The sequence below is a fragment of the Gallinula chloropus genome, assembly GCF_964237585.1.
Source record: "Gallinula chloropus genome assembly, chromosome: 1".
Taxonomy (NCBI): domain Eukaryota; kingdom Metazoa; phylum Chordata; class Aves; order Gruiformes; family Rallidae; genus Gallinula; species Gallinula chloropus.
In genome coordinates, this window is record NC_140085.1 from 190,686,291 (window position 1) to 190,709,329 (window position 23,039).

At 44.6% G+C, this 23,039-nt stretch overlaps 1 protein-coding gene across 2 annotated transcripts in view; it reads left to right on the top strand.

Annotated features, from left to right (window-relative positions):
* UVRAG (UV radiation resistance associated) overlaps positions 1-23,039 on the top strand; it is a gene marked incomplete at its 5' end in the record, with an annotated part of 111,822 nt that overhangs the window by 15,634 nt on the left and 73,149 nt on the right. The window contains 5 exons of one of the 2 annotated variants that reach the window (XM_084269867.1): positions 4,646-4,763; positions 6,225-6,259; positions 10,236-10,397; positions 12,302-12,376; positions 16,879-16,964. In XM_084269867.1, the coding sequence (XP_084125993.1) occupies positions 4,646-4,763; positions 6,225-6,259; positions 10,236-10,397; positions 12,302-12,376; positions 16,879-16,964 (476 nt within the window). The remainder of the gene's footprint in view (positions 1-4,645; positions 4,764-6,224; positions 6,260-10,235; positions 10,398-12,301; positions 12,377-16,878; positions 16,965-23,039) is intronic. The other variant, XM_084269868.1, reaches the window with a different exon arrangement.

Sequence of the window (23,039 nt, forward strand, 5' to 3'; positions counted from 1 at the left end):
GAGATGCTGATGACAATTATCTGTGCTCATCTGCATATTTTGCTTAACTTTTATTTTACAAAAGGAGGGCCTGCACTATCAGCTTGCAAGTACAGCTGGTCTGTTTTATGTGACTCACAAGGCTGCAAAACACTTATGTGTTTAGCACTTGTATTTTGATTTCTAAACGGGGCTTATTGGAATGGCTATTGCAGTTGCACAGCATTTCATCTGTGGGGATCCCTCCTTATGATGAAGACAGCTAAAGCTTACCTCTGAGTGACTATTTAAAAAAGTAAGGAAGTAAGAGAATTTGGGATTATTAGCAGCTACTGTACTCCCTGTAACGGGTCATTTCTTCCTAAAGAGTTGCTTTCACAGAATCGTAGGGGTTGGAAGGGACCTCGATATCATCGGGTCCAAATCACAAGGTTGGAAAAGACCTTCAAGATCGAGTCCAACCATTCCCATCCTGTGCTAAACCATATCCCTGAGTACCTCATCCACCTGTGTTTTAAAAACATCCAGGAATGGTGACTCAGCCCCCTCCCTGGGCAGCCTGTTCCATAGCCCCACAACTCTTTCAAGGAAGAACTTTTCCGTCACATCTGAGCTGACCCTGCCCTGGTGCAGCTTGAGGCCATTTCCCCATGTCCCATCTCCTGTCCCCTGGCTGAAGAGACCATCGTCCACCTCTCTGCACCCTCCTGGCAGGTCAGTGGAGGTGCTGAGAAGGTCTCCCCTCAGCCTCCTCTTCTCCAGGCTGAACATCCCCAGCTCCCTCAGCCGCTCCTCGGAGGATTTTCCCTCCAGCCCCTTCCCCAGCCTGGTTGCCCTTCTCTGGACTTGCTCGAGGGCATTAATGTCCTTCTTATGGTGAAGAGCCCAGAACTGGACCCAAATGCACTCATACCTCATCCTACACCGCTTTGCTTTTAGAATTGCCAGGCTGTATGTAGCCCCTCACAATTTTTAAGCAGGTTCTTTCATTTAAGTGGTCCTGCCTCCTTTTTCATCAGCGCAGCTGCTGGTGCAGCCGCACGATGAACCATATTGAGGAACTGATCTAGTGAAACTAGCCCAGCAATGGTTGGTTTCCATCCGGATCGGTTCCCTGGGGAGCTTCACTGAGCAGCTGTGCAAGGGCTTATTTATGGTGGTACAAATAAGGAGGGTGATGCAGCAGGGGTTGGCAGCAGGGCGATTTGGCCCATGCCGGTGATAGCTGAGCTACAGCACAGTGGGGGGTTTTGTTTTGTGTATTCTAATGTCTCCAGCAAAAATGAATGAATGTTACTGACTATTGAAAACTTCCTCAAAATAATACTTACTGTTCTTCACAGAACAGCTCCAAGGCCTTGATGATGAATTTTACAGCCTATTTGAATGAATTCTCTTTTGGATATGCCTTTGTAGTTGATGGTCCCCTGGCTAAAGTTAATTATCTTTTGGTCAGGAGAGGTTAATTAACTCTGACTGCTGCCTCTGAGTTCTGAGAAAATCTGAATAATGCAATATAATATCAGTGACAATGTAGTGGACAAACTGGAAGGTTTATTTTCAGGATCCATGTCTCTGTCATCATGACCTCATGCTAAAGAATGAGAACAAGAAAATTGCCTGTGTAGTTGGAAACTTGTTTGCTGATGGTTAGGCTAAATGGATAAGTAATGGGACAGGAGAGAGGAGGAGAGTGGTGACTAAGATGATGATGTAAATAGACATTCCAACTGTGATGTGGTCTCACAACCCCAAATTTAGTGTTCCTCTTGAAACTGGCTTGGGAGAAGTGAGATTTTTGGGATAAATTCCAGGGTACAAAGAAGACACAAGTCGTGGAGATAAGGACTCTGTTCTTGTCCAGAAATGCAGGTGTAGGTTATGACACTCTACACCTTTTTCCAAACCTCACTGCACAGAGTGAAAGATGAGAAACTTGTTTGGCTTTGCTTTAGGGCTGTTTCATGGTAACATACTACTTAAGCCAATCGTGCAATTAGTTTGCAATTCAAAAAAGACCTGGAGAAAGTTGCCCTCTTTGTTCGATGCTGTGTGAGCTATTCTTCCTGGCTTGTAAAGGCTTTGAACAAAAAATTAAAGAATGTGGCAGATAATTTTTATGCTGTTGAATTTTATTAAGGATGAGCTAAGACAGCACAGAAAGCCACCCATGCCCTGGGCTGCATCCCAGCAGCGGGACCAGCAGGGCTGGGAAAGGGGGATTCTGCCCCTCTGCTCAGCTTTGGGACAGAGACCCCTCACAGTGCTGCCTCCAGCTCGGGGGTTCCCAGGACAAGGAGAACATGGAGATGTGGGGACCAGTCCTGAGGAGGCCACGGAGATGATGTGAGAGCTGGAGCCCCTCTGCTCTGGAGCCAGGCTTGGACAGCTGGGCTGGCTCAGCCTGGAGAAGAGAAGGCTGCTTCTGGGGAGAGCTGCAAGCTCCTTCCCGTCCCTGGAGGGGCCTCAGCAGAGCTGGAGAGTGGCTGGTTCCAAGGGCAGGGAGGGCCAGGCCCAGGGGAATGGCCTTGAGCTGCAAGAGGGCAGCTGGAGAGGGGCTGGGAGGCAGAAATCCTTCCTGGGGAGGGGGGAGGCCCTGGCACAGGGTGCCCAGAGAAGCTGGGGCTGCCCCTGGATCCCTGGCAGGGTTCAGGGCCGGGTTAGATGGGCCTTTGGGCACCCTGGGCTGGTGAGGGTGTGTGGAACTAGATGGTTATTTAAGGATCCTTCCCACACAAACCAGTCTGGGATTCTCTGATGATTCTCTGTCACATAAAACTCTTAAATCACTTTTATAGATAATGTGATGCATATTCAAAGCCATTTATTAAGGGATGTTGAAGTTGCTCATAAAAACAGCCAGCAAAACTACCCAGCTTTAAGATTAGATGGGAAAAAAATATACAAGGTCCATATAGTGTTTTCTTTAAATGAAGCTTTATATTTCTTTTGACACCAGTTGCATAACAAAATGTAAGACCATGTTGTTCTGCAATTAGACAGTTTAGAAAGTGTTTGGTTTTAATTTCTTACTGCTGGGTGTATCCATGCATCCCATCTCCAGCTCTGTTTTTAGTCCAACCCATAAATAGCCATTACAGGACTGAATCCACTGGTGCTTTTGCATCTCTTGCATGGACAGAAATTTAATGTTTCTCTTTATATATATTTTCTGGAAGGAAAAACTAGTATTTCACTTGAGTGCTGTTAAGTGATATCAAGTGTCATGTTGTGATTCCAAAACAGATGGCCTTTGAACTTTTGTTTAAAAGCATTTTAGGACAAACTGCAAACAAGGGAGAAAAAAGTTGTCTTTTGGTTTCAAAAACACTTTAAATCCACTTTTGGTCAATATAAGTGTGGGGGTTTTTTTTTAAGGTGAATCCAAGCTTAAAAATCAACAAGCTTTTAGAAAAAAGCATTATGCTGTAAAATGAACTTTGTGGTACAAAGAAGCATTAAACCAGTTGTTCTGAGGCTTGTAGGTGGTTTGTGGTTATCCAAAAAGGAGAGGGAGCCGTTTGTCAGCACCCCCGTGGTAAATGGGTGAGACATGGGTAGGTTGGGAGATTAATTGGGAGAATATGATACAGGAGGATTTGGTGAGTGCTTTAGAGTGTTTGAAGTGGCAGTTTGCTGAGTGCTGGGATCGTGGTGTAGGCTGGTTTAAGCATGCAGGGGTTTTCAAAGTTAAAATAAGAGCCGCAGCTGAGCCGTGGCTTAAGAGTGAGTAGGCAGTCCTACAAACTGCTTTAACTAGTTAAATTTAACAATGAGCTAGTAATTCTAAAGAGTTGTCAAAGATGAAGGGCATAGTAGCATTTGAAGCTGAGGATTTTAGCCACAGCTATTAAAGCTGTCTGGCACTTAGAGGTGGTGGTGGAGGCGGAGAGAGGGAGAGAGAAATTGATTCAATCTGATTATTTTTGTTCAAAATCCAGGATTGTAGCAAACTGCCATACTGTTGGAGTTGGGTGAAATCACTCAAACTGAAGGTTTTAGTGACACATTCTAGTGTATTCAATCCAAGAGAAAACCACTCAGTTACCCAAGAGGAATGGAGCTGACAGACATCAGAAACTTTGACAGTGCCCTTAATTTTCCCTGAAAATCCGGATGTGTCATTCTGATGTGTTTAGTTAAAGGCTGTTATGGCAGCTTCTAGGATTCCTGTGAATTTAGGGAGCTTTGTTCAGCCAGTTAATGTATGGCTCTGGATTAGGTGGTGGTTTATTTTGGTGCTCTTGATCCACTGGTGCTTGTTGAAAATAGCTTTGTCCATGAACTGTTTCCTGCGTGATGATGTAGAACATCTGGGTGATCCTGCTGCTGTTTGCTGCCAATAGTGCCCCATTTTTTGCTTGAAACTGCTCAAATACTTGGGGTGATTTAGACATGTGGAATATAACCTGCTTATTGACATGAGTAAAGAATAGCATGTCTTGTATATCAGCGTTGCTTAATCTGAGCTCGTAGGTGCTAGTTGTTACTTGTCCAGCCAGTTTCTTATGGCTTTGCTGAATGAGCATTGTTCACACTAGCTTTCTGCCAAAGAAAATTGAGTGTTCAGTGGGTTCTTTTTGGCAACAGTGCTTTGGAAATCATTAAAATGCTTGAATATATATATAAAAAAAATAAAGTACACTTTTCTTTTCCTTCTTTTTAGCGGCGGCTTCGTCACCTTCGGAATATCGCTGCCCGGAACATTATCAATAAGAATGGTTACCGCCTCTTGGATACCTACTTCACTCTTCACTTGTGTGATAATGCCAAGATATACAAAGGTAAACCAGGTTTGCTAGCCACTTTTTTATTAGTTAATCTTTGAATTCTTATGTTGAGCATTCCCTGTCCTCTTTTCTTTTTGCCTTGACAACCTGCTGGTGTTATCTGCATCACATATACCAAGAGTGGAAAAGAGCTCTTTAGTTCAGTTTCCTTCATAAAAGCTTTCAGTGTTATCAAGACAAGAAAGCAAACCAGGTGGCAAATGGTAGAGTCTCTTAAATTAGCTGCTTTTTGTTGTTGCTCTTCTCTCCCCTCACCTATAACTTAAGAAACTGGGGAACTTAGATTCCCCCTCACCAATAACTTAAACTGGGGATCTTTGAAGAGTACAGAGAAACTTTTGGAGCCTTTGTTGCTTTGTGTGTGGGAGAGCGTCCTGCTCTGTACATACCAGTTATTTTACAGAGTGTAAAGCAGCACTTACTGCTATCAAAGTTCTCCAAAAATAGGCTAGTCAGCCAATGACAGGAAGCATCCGGGTGTCTGTTCTGCTTTTGATAACTGTCTGAGTGCTAGAGCTCACTTCTCTTTAATGCTTTGCTTCCCACTACAATGTATAGTTGTTCAGCATGAAGAAATGTTACTAAAAATCTATTTTTCTGTTCCTTTTGACATGGTCAGTGGTTGGAGCTTTGCAAACTAATTTTGTCTTTCTGCTAATTTTTACTTCCTGCTAGTGTAGGTGAACCTTGCTGTTTTCCAAGGTCACTCTTTTAGAAGGATGAGAATGCATAACTTGAGCTTCCTACCTGGACTTTCTTATGGTGGTTGGTTGAACCTGTAACTGATCACTATTTCTACAGTGTTTGGTGTATGGGACTGTTCTGCAGACCTTCAGAGCTTTGTCCTTGGACTCCAATGGACTGAGAAATGTTGTACAAAACCCATATTCCAACTTCCAATCTACCTAAAGACTTTAAGTTCATCCTTTGGCTGGGAAAGCTAAGGCCTGTGTGTCAGCAGTTGGCTTACTGCCCTTTAAATACAAGGTTCCTGGCACCTCTGTGAGGTAATTTGGCTGTTACTTTCTAAGCATCTGGAACAGGTCACCCTTGCTCTTCAGGAAAGCCGTGCAATTAGTTTATCCATGCTGCACTCCTCCAGGAAGATGCTGTATGACAAACTACTCACTTTACGATATTTGGATGACATTTGCAGAGTACTGGGGCATGTTCTTTCTCCACAAACCTGGATCTTGAGGATTATCTTGAGTATAAAGATGATATGCTAAGTTTAAATAATGACTTCTAATAATTAAGTGTGAATGAGTACTTTTAGTCAGGAGCATGGCTGATTTTTAAAGTCTTTCTCATGAATCTGTTACTGATAAACTAGACCTGCCAGCAATTGTCTTTCATGAGTGTTACCTTGTTTTAGCTTTTTCTATTTAAAATACTAAGATTAATATCAGTGTTTAAGCTAATCTAAAAGTATCTTTTTACTTATTTTTTCTTTAGAATTTTATAAAAGTGAGGTGATCAAGAATTCTCTGGTAAGTTATTTTAATATAGAAAAAAAATGAAAATAACATGTATTTGCTGCAGTCTTTTGATTTCCCTGTCTGGTACCATGATTGTTAAATGTGTCTTCTTTCCACTCTCCAGTTAGGAGCATCATGTTCTTCTTCTCAGGCTCTTTTCACAAGGGTTGACACATTTATGAAGAGCAGAAATGTGTGTTTGTTTTAGCAGCGATGGTCTGTTGGTACTTCTGCAGATAGGGCCAAACGCTCCAAGGGTAGGGCTTCTTCATGTGAGACCTGTTCAGCGCTCGGGTTAAGCTTTACAACACACATCCACTTTAAATGTTGAGAACACTGGTAGGCACAGGAATGCTAGCTGGACTCGTACTGGTTTAAGAAGAGAAGGCTGCGGGGGGACCTCATTGCAGCCTTCCAGTCCCTGAAGGGAGCAGAGAAACAGGAGAGGAATCAGCTTTTTAAAAGGGTAGACAATGGTAGGACAAGGGGGATGGAGTGAAGCTAAAGGAAGGAAGGTTTAGATGAGATATTGGGGGAAAGCTTTTTACAGAGAGAGTGGTGAGGGGCTGGAACAGGCTGTCCAGAGAGGGAGTGGATGCCCCATCCCTGGAGGTGTACATGTCCAGGTTGAATGGGGCCTTGGGCACCCTTGTGTAGATCCAGGCCTGGAGGTTGGTGTCCCTGCCTGTGGCAGGGGGGTTGTAATTCTATGGTCCTTAGGGTCCCTTTCAACCCAGACCAGTCTATGATTCTATGATTCTTTAAGAAACTGAAGTTTGAAAAGAGTTTTGAAGTTTTCCTGTTCAGAGCAATGAAAGGACCAGAACAGTTTGTTGCACCCAAGAAGGGGTAGGTCTCTCTGTGGGAGCAGGATGTCGTAACTGTTGGATAAGTGAATTTGAAAACCTGCTAACCAGATGTTTTAATGTCTGCCTTACCAAGGTGGAATTGCACCTTTTATTGCAGACTGGGCTGGAAATGCTTTGAAAACCAGCTGGATGGGGGAAAAACTGTCTGCATCCACAAGGCTGTTGAGAAGTTTGTTAATACTTAGGGATTTTAAGTTCTGCCTATTCTATATTGGGAAAAGGAATAACAGAAAGGGTATCTAACCAAAGGAAATGTGAGATGGAATGACAAAAATCTAAATGAAAGATGTCTGGAGCAAATTCCATACATCATTTACAAGTGTTTTGATTCTTATGCCTTTTCCTTAGTCCAGTTCTGGGCTCCTTGGTATAAAAAGGACAGGGATCTCCTGGAGAGAGTCCAAAGAAGGGCTACGAAGATGATTAAGGGCCTGGAGCATCTCCCCTATGAGGAAAGGCTGAGTAAGTTGGGACTGTTCAGCCGTGAGAGAAGCAGACTAAAGGGGGACTTAATTAAAGTCTATAATTATCTGAAGCAGGGGATGCAGGGGGAATCAGCCAGCCCCTTTTCAGTGATCTGTGGGGACAGGACAAGGGGCAATGGCTGCAAGTTGGAGCACAGGAAGTTCCGCACCAACATGTGGAAGAACTTTTTCCCAGTGAGGGTGAGGGAGCCCTGGGACAGGCTGCCCAGGGAGGTGGTGGAGTCGCCTTCACTGGAGATATTCAAGACCCATCTGGACGCCTGAGTGATATGTCCTAGGGACCCTGCTTTGGCAGGGGGGTTGGACCCGATGATCTCTTGAGGTCCCTTCCAACCCCTACAATTCTGTGATTCTATGATTCCTTGGGAAAACTTGATTAATCCGTTCCTCCTTTAATACTGACTGGGTAATTTTGCCCCTCCCTTCTTTTCAGAGGCTTTATTTATTCTATATTGCCTCATACTAGTTCAGAGGTGCTTGGCCTGTTCTGAGCTGCTTAGCGCTAGAATGAAAAGCTTGTTCCCTTATGGGATGGTGGGGTCCTCCCCTTTGTTTTGGACGAGCTGCTGTTTCTGTTTGTAGGTGAGGAATCCATCTTTCCCCTTTCCTAATAAAGCAGCAACACATTTTCAGTCCTAAGGAACCTGCTTTGGCAGGGGGATTGGACCTGATGATCTCTTGAGGTCCCTTCCAACCCCTATGATCCTGTGATTCATCATGTTGCATTGTAATGTGGTTCTACATGAGTACATAACATGCTGATAAAAATAGGCTGTGTGTAAGTTTATATAAAAATAAATAATTTCATTTAAAAATTATGCTGTATATAAACTTAATCTGTCAGTTTCTTTTAAGTGAGTGAAATACAGCGTGTGTAGGGTGCATCTGAATTCAGTTTTCTAAGTAACTATACACAAATACACTCCTCTGCTAACCTCAGATTGTCATTTTGGGGCATATTCACAGAATCACAAGCTTGGAAAAGACCTTTAATATCAAGTCCAACTATTCCAATCCTAAGCTAAACCATATCCCTAAGTAACACATCTACCCTTTTTTTTAAACACATCCAGGGGCGGTGACTCAGCCACCTCCCTGGGCAGCCTGTTCCATAGCCCCACAACTCTTTCAGGGAAGAACTTTTCCCTCACATCTGAGCTGACCCTGGAGCTGACCATTGCCCACCTTTCTGCACCTTCCTCTCAGGTCAGTGTAAGCGCTGAGAAGGTCTCCCCTCAGCCTCCTCTTCTCCAGGCTGAACACCCCCAGCTCCCTCAGCCGCTCCTCAGAGGATTTGCCCTCCAGCCCCTTCCCCAGCCTGTTGCCTTTCTCTGGACTCATTCAAGGACCTCAATGTCCTTCTTATGGTGAGGAGCCCAGAACTGGACTCAGCGCTCAAGGTGCAGCCTCACCAATGCTGAGTACAGGGGCACAGTCTACTGGCCACACTATTTCTGACACAAGCCAGGATGCCTTTGGCCTTCCTGGCCACCCGGGCACACTGCTGGCTCATGGTCAGTCTGCAGTCAACAAATGTCCCCAGGTCCTTCTCTGCCTGACAGCTCTCCAGCCAGTCTCCCCCAAGTACAGATACATATCTCTATAGGTACATATCTCTATAAATACATATCTGTACTTGTGTGTGTTTAAAAAGCCCTTTCGCATTTCTGCATTGGGACACCCTGTCACTTACGGCTTGGGGAAGTCCTAAAGTTTATACCTGGCTCTTGGCACTAGTAGAGTTGGATTGATTTAGTTTGGTTGCAACTTAGGTCAATTACAAGACTTTCTATTAATCTTTAATTCAGGTGGTATCAGAGGTCTGAGTTCTTGGCATGCCTCGTGTCCACAAATGTTGAGTTCTAGTGGAACAGGTGTTTGCAGTTTAGCTTAATCCCTGCTGCTTCTGTAAAGCCGAGGTGCAAGTCTGATCCAGAGTTAAGAGGAGCTCTTAGTTACAACCAGCTTCAGTCAAGGAGGAGAAGAATGTGAACAAACCTGCCAGTAAATTATGCAAACTTAATTATCAGGGAATAGATCAGCATTTTAAATTCAATTTTTTTCAATACAAGCTATAATTTAGTTCTCAGCAGCTGAATTACAACTTGGAAAGAAATGTTACTTCCACTTTTAAAGTTCCTGATTAGTGAATTCTTCAACATCTTGTAATGGAAGGAAGCAGAGCCTACTCTGAGTTTCTGAAGGACTTTACAACAGTAGCTTTTAACCCAGGAATTCTCTCTTCTGTAGATAGAAGGGTGACAGAGCCCTGGGACAGGCTGCCCAGGGAGTTGTGGAGTCTCCTTCTCTGGAGATACTCCAGATCCATCTGGATGCCGACCTGTGCGACCTGTCCTAGGGACCCTGCTTTGGCAGGGGGGTTGGACCTGATGATCTCTGGAGGTCCCTCCCAACCCCTATGATTCTGTGAATATGTAAGATGCAGAGTAAGACTAAGCAGAGCCCGTTGGCTTTAACTCTGTGCAAACCTCGGGATGGCTGTTACTCATTATTTTCAAGTGGTTTTTTTTTTTTTTAATCTTTGACATGGACCTTGTTGCTTTCTGAACTGTCAATTTTAGAGCTACGTCTAGCTTGCTTGAATTGTTTATCCCTCTTTTTGAATACCTACAGAATCCAACATGGAGGAGTCTGGACTTTGGAATAATGCCCGATCGCCTTGATACCTCTGTCTCGTGTTTCGTTGTGAGGATCTGGGGTGGCAAGAAGGAGCACTTTCAGCTTTTGATTGAATGGAAGGTCAATCTAGATGGGTTAAAGTACTTGGGCCAGCAGGTAATGTGAGAACAGTTTTTTCTCAACTTCTTCCTTACAGAAACAAAACCTCATGAGCAGATGTAGAAAGCTAAGAAGGAGATCGATGCATTTGGAGGGCACATTTTACAGGGGCAGCCACAGCTTCTTGAAGCAACCAGTGCCAGGGCCTCCCCATCCTCACAGTAATGAATTGATAGAATCTATTGAGAAACAAACTTTGATCTATTTTAACTTTAGAATGTTGGGTTTTAATTGGGATTTTTCAAAGCCTGGGAAGAGAACTTTATAGCTTTTGCTTAAACATGGCATGGCCATCCAGTCCTGGGAGGGGATTGTCCAGCTCTGCACTGTGCTTGGGCGGCCTCACCTCAAGTCCTGGGGGCAGGTTTGGGTGTCACAGGACAAGAGGGACAAGAAACTATTGAAAAGTGTCCAGAGAAAAGTAACGAGGATGGCAAAGGGTCTGGAGGGGAATTATTATGCGGAGAGGCTGAAGTCCCTGAGGTTGTTCAGCCTGGAGAAGAGGGGGCTGAGGGGAGACCTTGTGGGGTCTGTGGCTTCCTGATGAGGTGAGTGAAGGAGCAGGCGGTGATCTCTCTCCTCTCTTTGGAGACCAGGGCTGGAACCCAAGGGAACAGCATGAAGCTGCAGCAGGGGAGGTTTAGGCTGGGTGTCAGGAAGAGGTTCTGTCCTGAGAAGGGGGTCGGGTGCTGACACAGGCTCCACAGGGAAGGGGTCACAGCCCCGAGCTGGGCTGAGGGCAAGAAGCATCTGGCTGATGCGCTCAGTGCCCTGCTCTGACTTGGCTGGGCCTGTGTGGAGCCAGGGGTTGGACTTGATGGTCCTTACGGGTCCCTTCCAGCTCAGGAGATCCTGGGATTCTATGCTTCACATGGTGTGTTGGTCTTGGTCAACCATCCCTGCACTCACAGGCAGGGAAAGAGATAGAGGAGCAGAAATGAGTCAGTCTTTGGTTGAGAAGGCAATTTAATAAGTGGGAGAAAATAAAAATAATTAAAAAGGTGGTGGTGTAAAGCCACACACTGGTGATGCAAAGGTAATCACCACCTCCCACTGAGAGACTAATGCCCACCCGGCCAGTCCCTGAGCAACAACTCCTTGGTAAAGACTGCCCAGTTTTGTATTGCTAAGGGTGATGTTACATGGTACAGAATGAAATATCCCTTGGGTCGGTTCAGCTCAGCTGTCCCAGCTGTGTCCCCTTCCAAGCTTTTGCCCACTCTTCAGCCCAACTTGCTGTAGGCCCAAAGTGAGAAGCAGAGGGGTCCTTGATGCTGTATGAGCATGTTCAGCAACAGCTAAAATGCTGATGTTTCAGTGTCAGACCTAGAACACAACAGTACAGACTGCTCAGAGAAAATTAACTCCATCACTCCCAGACCCAATATTCTGAGTGTAACTTTCCGTTTCTTTTCACTGGACAGAAATAACAACTGTCCAAAGAATGTTCACTAGCTTGTGATTTTAATTGAAATAATGTTCTTTACATTCATAGCAGGATATTAGCTATAATGTTGAACACTGATTTTATGTCTACTGTGACCACAAAAACCTAATATTGACTATCATTTTGGGTAATGTGATGTGAAAGGTAATCACTCTTGAGACTTCCCTCTTTAATTTCCTGGTCTCTTAATTATTTTGTCAGCTGGAAATTCAACAATAGATGCTCTGGCAATGAAAATGAACTAGCTTCTGAATTCATGGCTGAGCATACTCGGTGACTTGCTGAAGCTGTGAAGTAAATGAGTTTTCTGTGATTAAATTTCTCTTAGGCTTCATCTTTGTCTAGAACTGCAGGTACTTTGCAGGGAGAACTGTGTTTGACTATCAGACAGTGCAATTTATGGCATGTGAAATAGCAAGCTGACTGTAAGGTGATTTGTTTTCTGATCTTTCAGATACATGCAAGAAACCCAAATGAGATAATTTTTGGTCTCAATGATGGTTATTACGGAGCTTCGTTTGAACAGAAGGTAAGGGTGTCTTCTGTTTGGCGTGGTGGGTTAGTGCAGCTGGCAAGCTGCAATTCAGCTTCTGAGCTGAAATGTTCACAACTGGATGCTCAGAACATTCAAATACTTTGCTTGGAGAAGAAATGCCTCTCTTCGTGATAGATGAGACCTGTTCTCTTGCATCTGTATGGACATCTGAGCTGTTTGGGGAAGATTTAAATAATAGTATTTTAAGTATAGAACCCACAACCACATGGTTACTGAAAATAACCCTTGACTTTGTTCTTTGAGGCAGATAATTAATTCAAACATAGAGCATTTTGAAAATCATGTGCCTGTTAAGACTCATTTTCATGGCAAATAGAAAAGCAGAATAAGCTTTGGATATAACTCTTAAAACCAAAATTCGTAGCTTTTAAATGAAAAGCTGTTTATTTTCTGTTGTGACTGTTTCCCCCCACGTTTTGTATTTTTATTGTTGTTTTTTAGCAAAGGCCTCACTGCAGTGCATGTGCAGGTCCAGCCAATATTGTGACTGCAGCCAAATTAATGATGGAGTGATGCAGATTACTTCATCAATGATGAAAAACTTTAAACTTCCCTATTGTAATTAGCCCAGCTGACTGGTTTTTTTTTAATCCCAAGTTGTTGGTGGCAGTACTGTGCTATAGATAGGTTGTACAGGGGGTCCCTGGCTGGAGAGAAAATGACTTGATGATAGCTACAGCTTCTGCACTAGCCACAACCAGCAAGTCCAGTCTTCACAGAATCACAGAATTATGATACTGTTATTCATAAGCTGCAGGTTTCTTGCTGCAATGGATGCTTAGCATCAATGGCAAGAAAAAAGTTGGGAAATAAGGTTTCAAAATCCCTTGTGAGTGTCTCTTCTGAGCCCTGAAGGTGTTTATTGCTTTGCTGTAGGTGTCTGAGTGTGCTCATGTAACTTCTCCACCAGCACTTACAGCTTCTCAGCGTTAACACAAGTGTGTGCTGCTGATACACCCTCTTTGTTCTTGACTTGGTTATTGTACCTTCAACTTCTGATTTTGATCCATCTTTTCAATTATTATTTTGAGGTAAATGATGCAGTAATTTTGGTGGAAGATTCCAGGAGGATTCTGCTGCTTTTGTCACAACCATGTCCAGTTTGTTTTCCCATTTTCTTCCTGGCATGGGACCACTAAAGCACTTGCTCCTCCCTTAGTTTTATCTTGTCTAGTAATCATATACTGAAACTCTGCTTGGATTTGCTTGAACCTGACTGATGTTTGAATAAGACAGATGTGAGCTTCAGACATTTTGAAGCTGTTAACATGCACTAAAAGTATTCCTAGTCCTTTCCTGATTTTCTGAATCTGGATTTGCCTGAGTCTGTGTGCTTGTGTGTTAAAACCAGTTTTTATCCAGCTTCAACAAAATCAGGTATGGGTGCTCTGCTGGGTTTCCTAAAACCAGTTTTTCCCTTCTCTTTTTTCCTCAGAGCCTTCCTGGCTTTCAGATTTTCTTTCAGCCATTTTCTGTGTGCTCAAACTAGTTGATAAGTCTTGTCTTTGCTCTTGCAGTGGTACCTTTTCAGAAAGTGTATTTAGGGAAGCAAGTACAGGTTTTAGTTAATGACTAGTGTTCTGCTGTTTCCTTAAAGAAATGAAACCAGAACTAGTCTCACCACAGCTCACCATAACTCAAAACACTTGGCTGTGGTCAGGAGTTACGTAAGTTATATAGGATCATAGACTGGTTTGGGTGGGAAGAGACCTCAAAGCCCATCTGTTTCTCACCCCCTGCCATGGACAGGGATAGCCCCACACACACACACCCTCCCCCCACCAGACCAGGTTGCCCAAAGCTCTATCCAACCTGGCCTTGAACCCTGCCATGGAGCCAGGTGCAGCCCCAGCTTCTCTGGGCACCCTGTGCCAGGGCCTCTCCCCTCCCCAGGAAGGATTTCTGCCTCCCAGCTCCTCTCCAGCTGCCCTCCTGCACCTCAAGGCCATTCCCCTGGGCCTAGCCCTCCCTGCCCTTGGCACCAGCCCCTCTCCAGCTCTCCTGGAGCCCCTTGAGGGACAGGAAGGGGCTCAGAGCTCTTCCCAGAGGCAGCCTTCTCTCCTCCAGGCTGATCCAGCCCAGCTCTCCCAGCCTGTTTCCAGAGCAGAGGGGCTCCAGCCCTCACATCATCTCCGTGGGATCCTCTGGATTCACTCCCACATCTGTGTCCTCCTTGTCCTGGGGACCCCCGAGCTGGAGGCAGCACTGCTGGGGGGTTCTCTGTCCCAGAGCAGAGGGGCACAATCCTCCTTTCCCAGCCCTGCTGGTCCCGCTGCTGGGGATGCAACTTCTTTTGATAGAGGTATGTTTGAAGGATACTGGATTGTAGCTACTTTTTCAACTGTCAAGCAGGAAAAACCCTTACCTTTGAAAAGCTGCATCCCTCTCTCTCTCAGGTATTTAGTGTCCATCAATGCAGGTAGACTTTTTCCATGAAATGTGCATTATATTTCATTTATCTTTTAAAAATCAGCTAGCTCCAGGCCTTTTCACATAAGCAAAGCCTTTTTGTGTATTTACAAATATGTGTGCCTGCCTGGATGAAATGCTGTGGCAGGGAAGTGGGCAAACTCCCCTTTCAAAGGATGATTTCCTTTAATAACCAAATCTGAAACCCTTCTATTGCACATCCTGCGAGTTTCCTCAGGGTAGAACAGTTTGTATCAGCCAGTTGGTGCCTGACTCTTTGGGGAATCTCCTTTCAACACCCTGCATTACAGGAGAAAACAAGATGCTAAAATATCTTGCTGCTCCAAATTTTTTTCCTCCTGAAACTAGTTATTCCAGGCTACCGCACTTGTTCTGTGAGGAACGTTGTGCTTTGCTTCCTGAAGGAAGTGTTTCTTGAAACAGGATCAGCTCCATGGTGTGAAATGGTGATCAGAGAATCACAAGGTTGGAAAAGACCTTTCAGGTCATCAAGTCCTTTCCTATGTTAAACCATATCCCTAAGTACCTCATCTACCAGCCCCTTCCCCAGCCTGGTTGCCCTTCTCTGTACTTGCTGCAGGACCTTCATGTCCTTCTTATGGTGAGGAGCCCAGAACTGGACTCAGGACTCGAGGTGCAGCCTCACCAGTGCCCAGTACAGGGGCACAATCCCCTCCCCAGACCTACTGGCCACACTATTTCTGACACAAGCCAGGATGCCTTTGGCTTTGCTGGCCACCCGGGCACACTGCTGGCTCATGGTCAGTCACCCAACACCCCCAGGCCCTTCTCTGCCTGACAGCTCTCCAGCCAGTCTCCCCCAGCCTGTAGCACTGCTCGGGGTTGTTATGCCCCATGTGTAGCACTCTACACTTGGCCTTGTTAAACCTCATGCTGGTAGTTGTGCAGTTTTCTCAGATTTCCACCATCCTGGTTCATTCAGGCCTTGAGATGTCTTTATTTTAGTATTTTTTCAGGGGATATTTGTATGGATTTCAGCTTCTAGAATCCAGCATGTTGAGAATGCAAATAAGGGGCTGAGACAGGCTTTGATGTGGTGCCTCTATTGCAATATAACGTATAGATCTCATGATTGTTTAGGCAGAACCTTATTTTTGGTGGGAAGGAACATCTCCTGCGTGGCCTGTGGCTGACACAGTGTCAGCAGATGTTGGCACGTAACTCTGCATTTCAACATCATCTATATGGAAAGAACCTGTTGAGGCAGGAAGGGATGTGTAGGTGGGGTTTGTGTTGCTTGGAGCACATCTGTATCCTTGTTGGAAAACTCGCTGATCATGTGTACCAGCTGGGGCTGCTTCACACACTAGAATAAATCCTTTTTTCCCTATAAACCATGAAACTTCTGACAGTTCTGCCAGGTGGTTTGACCTGCTTAGAGTTTGTTTTGTCATGGAAGAAGCACTTCTGAGTTTGTTGCCTTTCTGGGAATTGGTGGGGCTGTACCTGATACAAAGAAGCTTGGTACCTGACCTTTGCAGCATGAGGAGCTGCTGCTCATCTGCAACTGTTTCAGTGCCTGTTGTGCTGAATGTAAGCTTTGGTCTGTGAAGAATGACGTTACTTGTCCACATCATTCAAAACTAAGATTGCTTTGATGGTTGTAGCCATGTTACAGCATGGATAAAGAATAGAGCTTTATCTCATCGTCTTCCACATCTCTGGCACATTGCTGAGCAGGCTCTTAGATCTGAAGCTGAAGAATGGCAGTACTGTAAACTGCTTCCTTTGGTAGTTCTGCACACAAAGTCTGTGCAGTAATGGATTACAAAGTTCAAGAAAACTCACGCCATGTGTAGAACATTGGCAGCAATAGGTCATTAACATACAGGTAAGTGCAGTTTTAGGCCAAACTCGGTATTATTTGCTGCCTTAAATTGTTTCTACCTTCAGTACATAAAACTGCATGAAGACAGATTTAAAACAAATTAAGTACAAGATCAGTTGTTCTGCCAAAATTGCATGTTTTTAGTCAAGGTGGAAAACATTCTGTTTCTTAATTTATGTTCCTTCTTTGCCTTAAGGATCACTCAGGTACCCTGAAGAATAGTCTTCTCCAGGTGGATCAGAACTGTGTTCGTAACTCTTATGATGTCTTCTCTTTGCTTAGGTAAGGTTTTTGAGAATATTCTGTGTAGCTGTTATGACTTTTGTGTGTGGACAGAGCCTTTCCAATTGTGTGTGGACAGAGCCTTTCCAAATATAAAATGAACTTTGTGAATGTTTAAATAATGGAGCTTGTCTGTTCATAGAATCACCTGGGTTGGAAGAGACCCTTTAGATCATTTGAGGTCAATCACAGCCTAACCCTGCCTGGTCCACCTCTAGATCACATCCTTAAGCACAACATCTGCACCCTTCCAGGGGTGGTGACTCCATCACCTCCCTGGGCAGCCTGTTGCAATGCCTGACAACCCTTTTAGTACAGAAATTCTTCCTGATATCCGACCCGAATCTCCCCTGGTGCAGTTTGAAACCATCTCCTCTTGTCCTGTTACTTCTCACCTGAGAGGAGAGACCAACCCCAACATCTCCGCAACCACTTTGCAGGTAGTTGCAGGGAGTGATAAGGCCTCCTCTCAGCCTCCTTTTCTCCAGACTAAAGCCCCAACTCCCTCAGCTGCTCCTCACAGGACTTGTGCTCCAGACCCTTCATGAACTTTGTCGCCCTCCTCTGGACACGCTCCAGCATCTCAGCAGCCTTCCTGTAGTGAGGGGCCCAGAACTGGATGCAGCACTCGAGGTGCGGCCTCACCAGAGCTGAGTACAACGGAACAATCACTTCCCTACTGCTGCTGGTCACACCATTCCTGACACAGGCCAGGATGCTGTTGGCCTTGGCCACCTGGGCACACTGCCAGCTCATGTTCAACTGGCTGCCAACTGACACCCCCAGGTTCTTCTCCCCCAAGCAGCTCTCCAGCTGCTCTGCTCCAGGCCTGTAGCGCTGCTTGGGGTTGTTGTGACCAAAGTGCAGGACCCAGCACTCGGCCTTGTTGAACCCCATACAGTTGGCTTCTGCCCATTGCTCCAGCCTGTCCACGTCTCTCTGCAGAGACAACCTGTTGAGGAGGTTCTGTGGAAAGCTCCTACACTGTTCTCCTCAGCAAATGTAAAATTTATTTAAATAAATTAGAACAGTGGGACACAAGGCAACTTCCCAAAACTTAACTTGGTACAATTGATGCTGGAAAAAACCAGTTACACACCAATGTGTGCATATGGGATTTTGGTGGGTTTTTAATGTTGAAACACTGAATTTAATTTACCTTTTGCATAATTTTCCCTTGAAATACAGAAAAGAGATACTGCTTTGTCAGGACTCCGTTACTCCAACACTTATGGTAGCAGAATGGTATGGTAACTGCATTTTTAGGTGGTTACTTTGCTCTCTCTGGTAGTGTAAACCATGAAATGCTAGTGTGAAGGTCAAGAAGGTGGCCTTTTTCAGATCCATTTTAACTAATACAATCATGTTTGCTGTAGCAAGTATAACAGAGGGTTTAGACACCATCAGTAAGTTGGTTTTGAGGAATTTGTATTTAAAAGGCATTTTATGACAGGTTGGTAGCTTCAGTTCTGCAGTACTAGTAGTAGATGTGCTACAAAGGAAAACCGTGACAGGGAGATGATGTGAAAGCACATTAAACTCTCTGGGAAGGTATGTTTGGGTTTTCATCAGTTGCAATTTACTCTATCATCAATTTACTCTATTAACAGTAGGTGTCGCTGTTGTCTGCATGAAACATCAGCTTTATTCTATAATGAAGAAAGTGGTAGAAAAAGTTTAGGTTGCGTATTCAGAACTCTTTATAAGCTCTCTTAAAGTTTAAATGTGCTGTTTCTTGATTCTGTAAAGTATATTTAAACTAAAGGCTGCTTTCTAAACGTCTGTCTTCTGTACTTGTATTAGAAAAGGATGATAGTGTGTGTTACAAGGTTCCAGTTATGTTCCGGCACAGCCCATCAGAAAACTCTTACACTAACTAACACTTGGGATTTGATAAATAAAAAGGCAGATGTGTGTCAGTCATCCTGATTGCCCTGTTTCATAGTGGTATGAAGAAGGCTCCAGAGAAAACACTACTACTCTACCTGGTCATGACCTTGACTGACTGAAGCCCTGTCAAACTCTGTCTAGTATGAACTGTGGTCCTGCTTCTGGAAGTATCTGACTGTCCTAAAACTGACAAGAAATGAAGATATCTGCTTTGATAGAACCTTGCTGGGTGCTCCCCAGTGTTGTGTTGAAACCTGATTGCTGGAGGCATGTGCATTCACAGAATCACAGAACCGTAAGGGTTGGAAGGGACCTCCAGAGCTCATCAGGTCCAACCCCCCTGCCAAAGCAGGGTCACTAGGACAGGTTGCACAGGTTGGTGCCCACATGGGGCTGGAATATCTCCAGGAAAGAAGACTCCACACCCCCCTGGGCAGCCTGTCCCAGGGCTCCCTCACCCTCACTGGGAAGAAGTTCTTCTGCATATTGTGCTCCAACTTGAGGCCATCGCCCCTTGTCCTGTCTCCACAGCCCACTGAGAAAATGCTGGCCATTTCCCCTTGTGTCCCACCCTTCAGATGTTTCTAAACATTAATATGCTCTGTTGCAGGAAAGTGAGAGTCCAGACACTGTCTCTTACAGCTTCCATACATGCTGTTGGGTGCAGCTCCTGTTTAGCCCTGTCTCTGTGCTAAAACGTCCTCCTTTCTTTTTGTTTTGTCTTTAAAACAATGTTTTTCCTCCCAGGCCCCAGCATCAGGCCTGCTGCTGCCTGTATGTCAGTGGGAAGGCTTTTATATTGTGTTTTCTAGTTCCAGGCTAAGTTAGAAGGTTTCTGACCATACCTATGTGCTACTTTTGGCTCTTTCCTTTCTGGCTAGGAAAGTTCTTTGGGAACTGAGGCAGAGTCCTCCATGTAGTCCTGCAGCCTCTCTATTCGCGCTCTCATTAACTCTGTTGTGTATGTTTTTTATGGGTATGCTTTGTCTACTGCTGCTTACCTTTGATATCCAGCCCAAGAGACTGGGGATAGTGTTTATTTTAAAATAATCTCTAGTCTCTTTTTGTTAGGTGTCCTTTCCTTCCTACCAAGCAGTCTGCTTTGCCACCTCTTCCAGGAGTGATGTAGTAAAAACTTACAAGCTTCACATATGGTTTGCTAATGTTTTCATGAGATGTGTGACTGAAGAACACTTTGTACTGGCTTTGTTTAAATTTCTCAAAGGAAGCAAGTCCTGGTGATGGTGGTATTTCCATCCCTGTTGTTCTGATGGTATCATGCTGCCATGCCTGTTACAGCCACTGTCATTGGTTGCACAGTGTGAAAGGTGATGGAGAGAGCAGGTTCTAGCTCAACCCTTAACTCTTGAAAAACTGCAAAATGAGAACTTCTGTGGCTGATGCCATGAAAACCACTTCTTGGGGAAGAAGTGAATAGCTAAAAGTTACAGAGCTTGTGAATAGGCCTTAATGAAAACCATGTGCTTGGCTCAAGTTATGTTGATTAAAAAAGACTAATTACAAATGCCAGAGTATGTGAACAGTAGAAAAATTTTTGAGTGTTGGATTAAAATAGTGCCAGTGTGCTCAGATGCTTAATTACATGGATTTACAAGTTAATTAAGCGGGAGGAAAAATTTAAGTACCCAGACAGCTTAGCTTTACTCAAGGAAGTTCTCATGAACCTTCTTGTTTTGGGATAGGGACAAGATCCTCAGGCAAACACGGTGCTGTTAATAACTTGTTCGTGCCATATGGAAGTGACGAATGTTCTTCCAGCCATTTGTTTTTTAAAAAAAAAGTTAGCTAACAAAAAAAATTAACCACCCCAACTGGAAAGGTAAAATTTGGAGCCTTTTATCCCTTGGCCATATTGTCAGGTTTCCTGGGAAGAGGTCACTTAAAGGCTTTCTAAATATTATGTAACTGGTAGTAATAGGTTATACAGTAACACGTTTCACCTTTCATATAACACTCAGGATGGGCCAAATTCGTCTGAGGTCATGTTCTGGACATGTCTCCATAATCAAGCGCTCGGCACGTTTGCAACACTGATGGGAATAGGTTTATATTTAGTATTCTTAGTTTTTTCTATGCTTTCTTTTCTTTAAACTTTGAAAAATAGACCTTTCAGTATTAAGTGGTGTTGTGCAGATGGGAGATGTAGGCAATCATTTAAAAAATAAAATAGAGGCAGGCTTAAAATCCTACAAGTTTAAAATGTTACTTGGATTCCTAAATACAAAAAGTATTATCTTGTATATTGCAACAGCTTTTCGTGGTGGTTGATGCTTAGAGCAGTTGAGTAATTGCTTTTGTGCCTCTGAGGGTGTGAATGCCTGAAATCCTCCCAGATTCCTGCCCGGACACAAGAATTGTAGAATCACAGACAGCTTTGGATTGGGGAGGGACCTTTGAAGGCCATCTAGTCCCACCCCCCTGCAGTGAGCAGGGACATCTTCAGTAGTTTAGGTGAAGAAGCACTCTAAAAAGCTGGTGAAACCTGCTCCTTTGAAGTTTTGATTCCTCTATTTTTATCTCTCCAGTCACAACCCGTTTTCTCTAGGGTTTAGCCATGCATGGGATGGAGTTTGTGCTATTTAGCCAACTAGTTAGTGCAAATTGAAAACACTTTAGGTATATTTTTTTAATTGTTTAACAACAAAATCTGATACTGGTACAATTTGAGTGGAGGAGATGACTAAAATCACAGACTCACAGAATTGAAGGGCTTGGGAGGGGCCTCCAGAGCTCATTGGATCCAACCCCCCGGCCAAAGCAGCTCCCTAGGACAGGTTGCACAGGTTGGCGTCCAGATGGGTCTGGAATATCTCCAGAGAAGGAGACTCCACACCCCCCTGGGCAGCCTGTCCCAGGGCTCCCTCACCCTCACCGGGAAGAAGTTCTTCCCCATGTTGGTGCAGAACTTCCTGTGCTCCAACTTGCAGCCATTGCCCCGTGTCCTGTCCCCACAGACCACTGAAAAGAAGCTGGCCATTTTCCCCTGTGTCCCACACTTGAGATATTGATAACCATTGATCCCCAAAGACTAGCTCCAGGAAACTGCTGCAATATTGCTACTATCTAATCTGTTTGAAATGGATTTAAATAATACTTGTAGGTGTTAAAGGGCTTCCTCTGCTACTGCTACATGTGCATCTCATCTAGTGGATTAAATCTCGAAGACAAGAGCAACTCTAGAGGCTGCACAGGTTGTGTCTTCATTAAAAAAGCAGGTTCTTGCAGTTGTGGTGATAAGTAAATAAATGTGGCTGCTGTGCCCTGAACAGGTAAACATTACTTTGCAAACCATTTCATAACACTAAGCAAATAACTTAACTCTATTTCACATCACAGCAGTGATGGCCCAGGTTCAGTGAGTTTTTGATTAGATATTAGAAAGAAAGTCCTTACTGTGAGGATGGGGAGGCCCTGATGCAGGGTGCCCAGAAAAGCTGGGGTTGTTCCTGGATCCCTGTCAGGGTTCAAGGTCAGGTTGGATGGGGCTTTGGGCACCCTGTGCTCGTGGAGGGTGACCCAGTGTCTTAATTATGCCAGTTGACTTCAGGTTTCATAATCTGTCATGGGCTAAGGGTATGCTTCAAGTTCCAGGATTTACCACTTATAATTTAACTCTTAATTTGTAGAAGAGGGCATGTCCTGTCACTGATGAAATTTTTTAAGATGACAAAGGTTGTGGAGTCTCTTTCTCTGGAGACATTCAAAACCTGCCTGAACATGTTCTTGTGACCTAATCAAGGTGATGCAGCTCTGGCAGGGAGTTGGACTAGATGATCCACATCCCCTACGAAGAGAGACTGAGCGAGCTGGGCTCGTTCAGCCTGGAGAAGAGAAGGCTGTAGGGGAACCTCATTGCAACCTTCCTGTCCCTGAAGGGAGCAGAGAAACAGGAGGGGAATCAACTTGTTAAAGGGCAGACAGGAGCAGGACAAGGGAGAGGGATTAAAGCTAAAGGAGGGAGGGTTTAAATTGGATATTAGGAGGAAGTTTTTTACAGAGAGAGTGGTGAGGGGCTGGAACGGGTTGCCCAGAGAGGTGGTGGATGCCCCATCCCTGGGGGTGTTTAAGGGCAGGTTGGATGCAGCCCTGGGCAACCTTGTGTAGATCCAGGCCTGGAGGTTGGTGTCCCTGCCTGTGGCAGGGGGGTTGGAACTGTGTGATCCT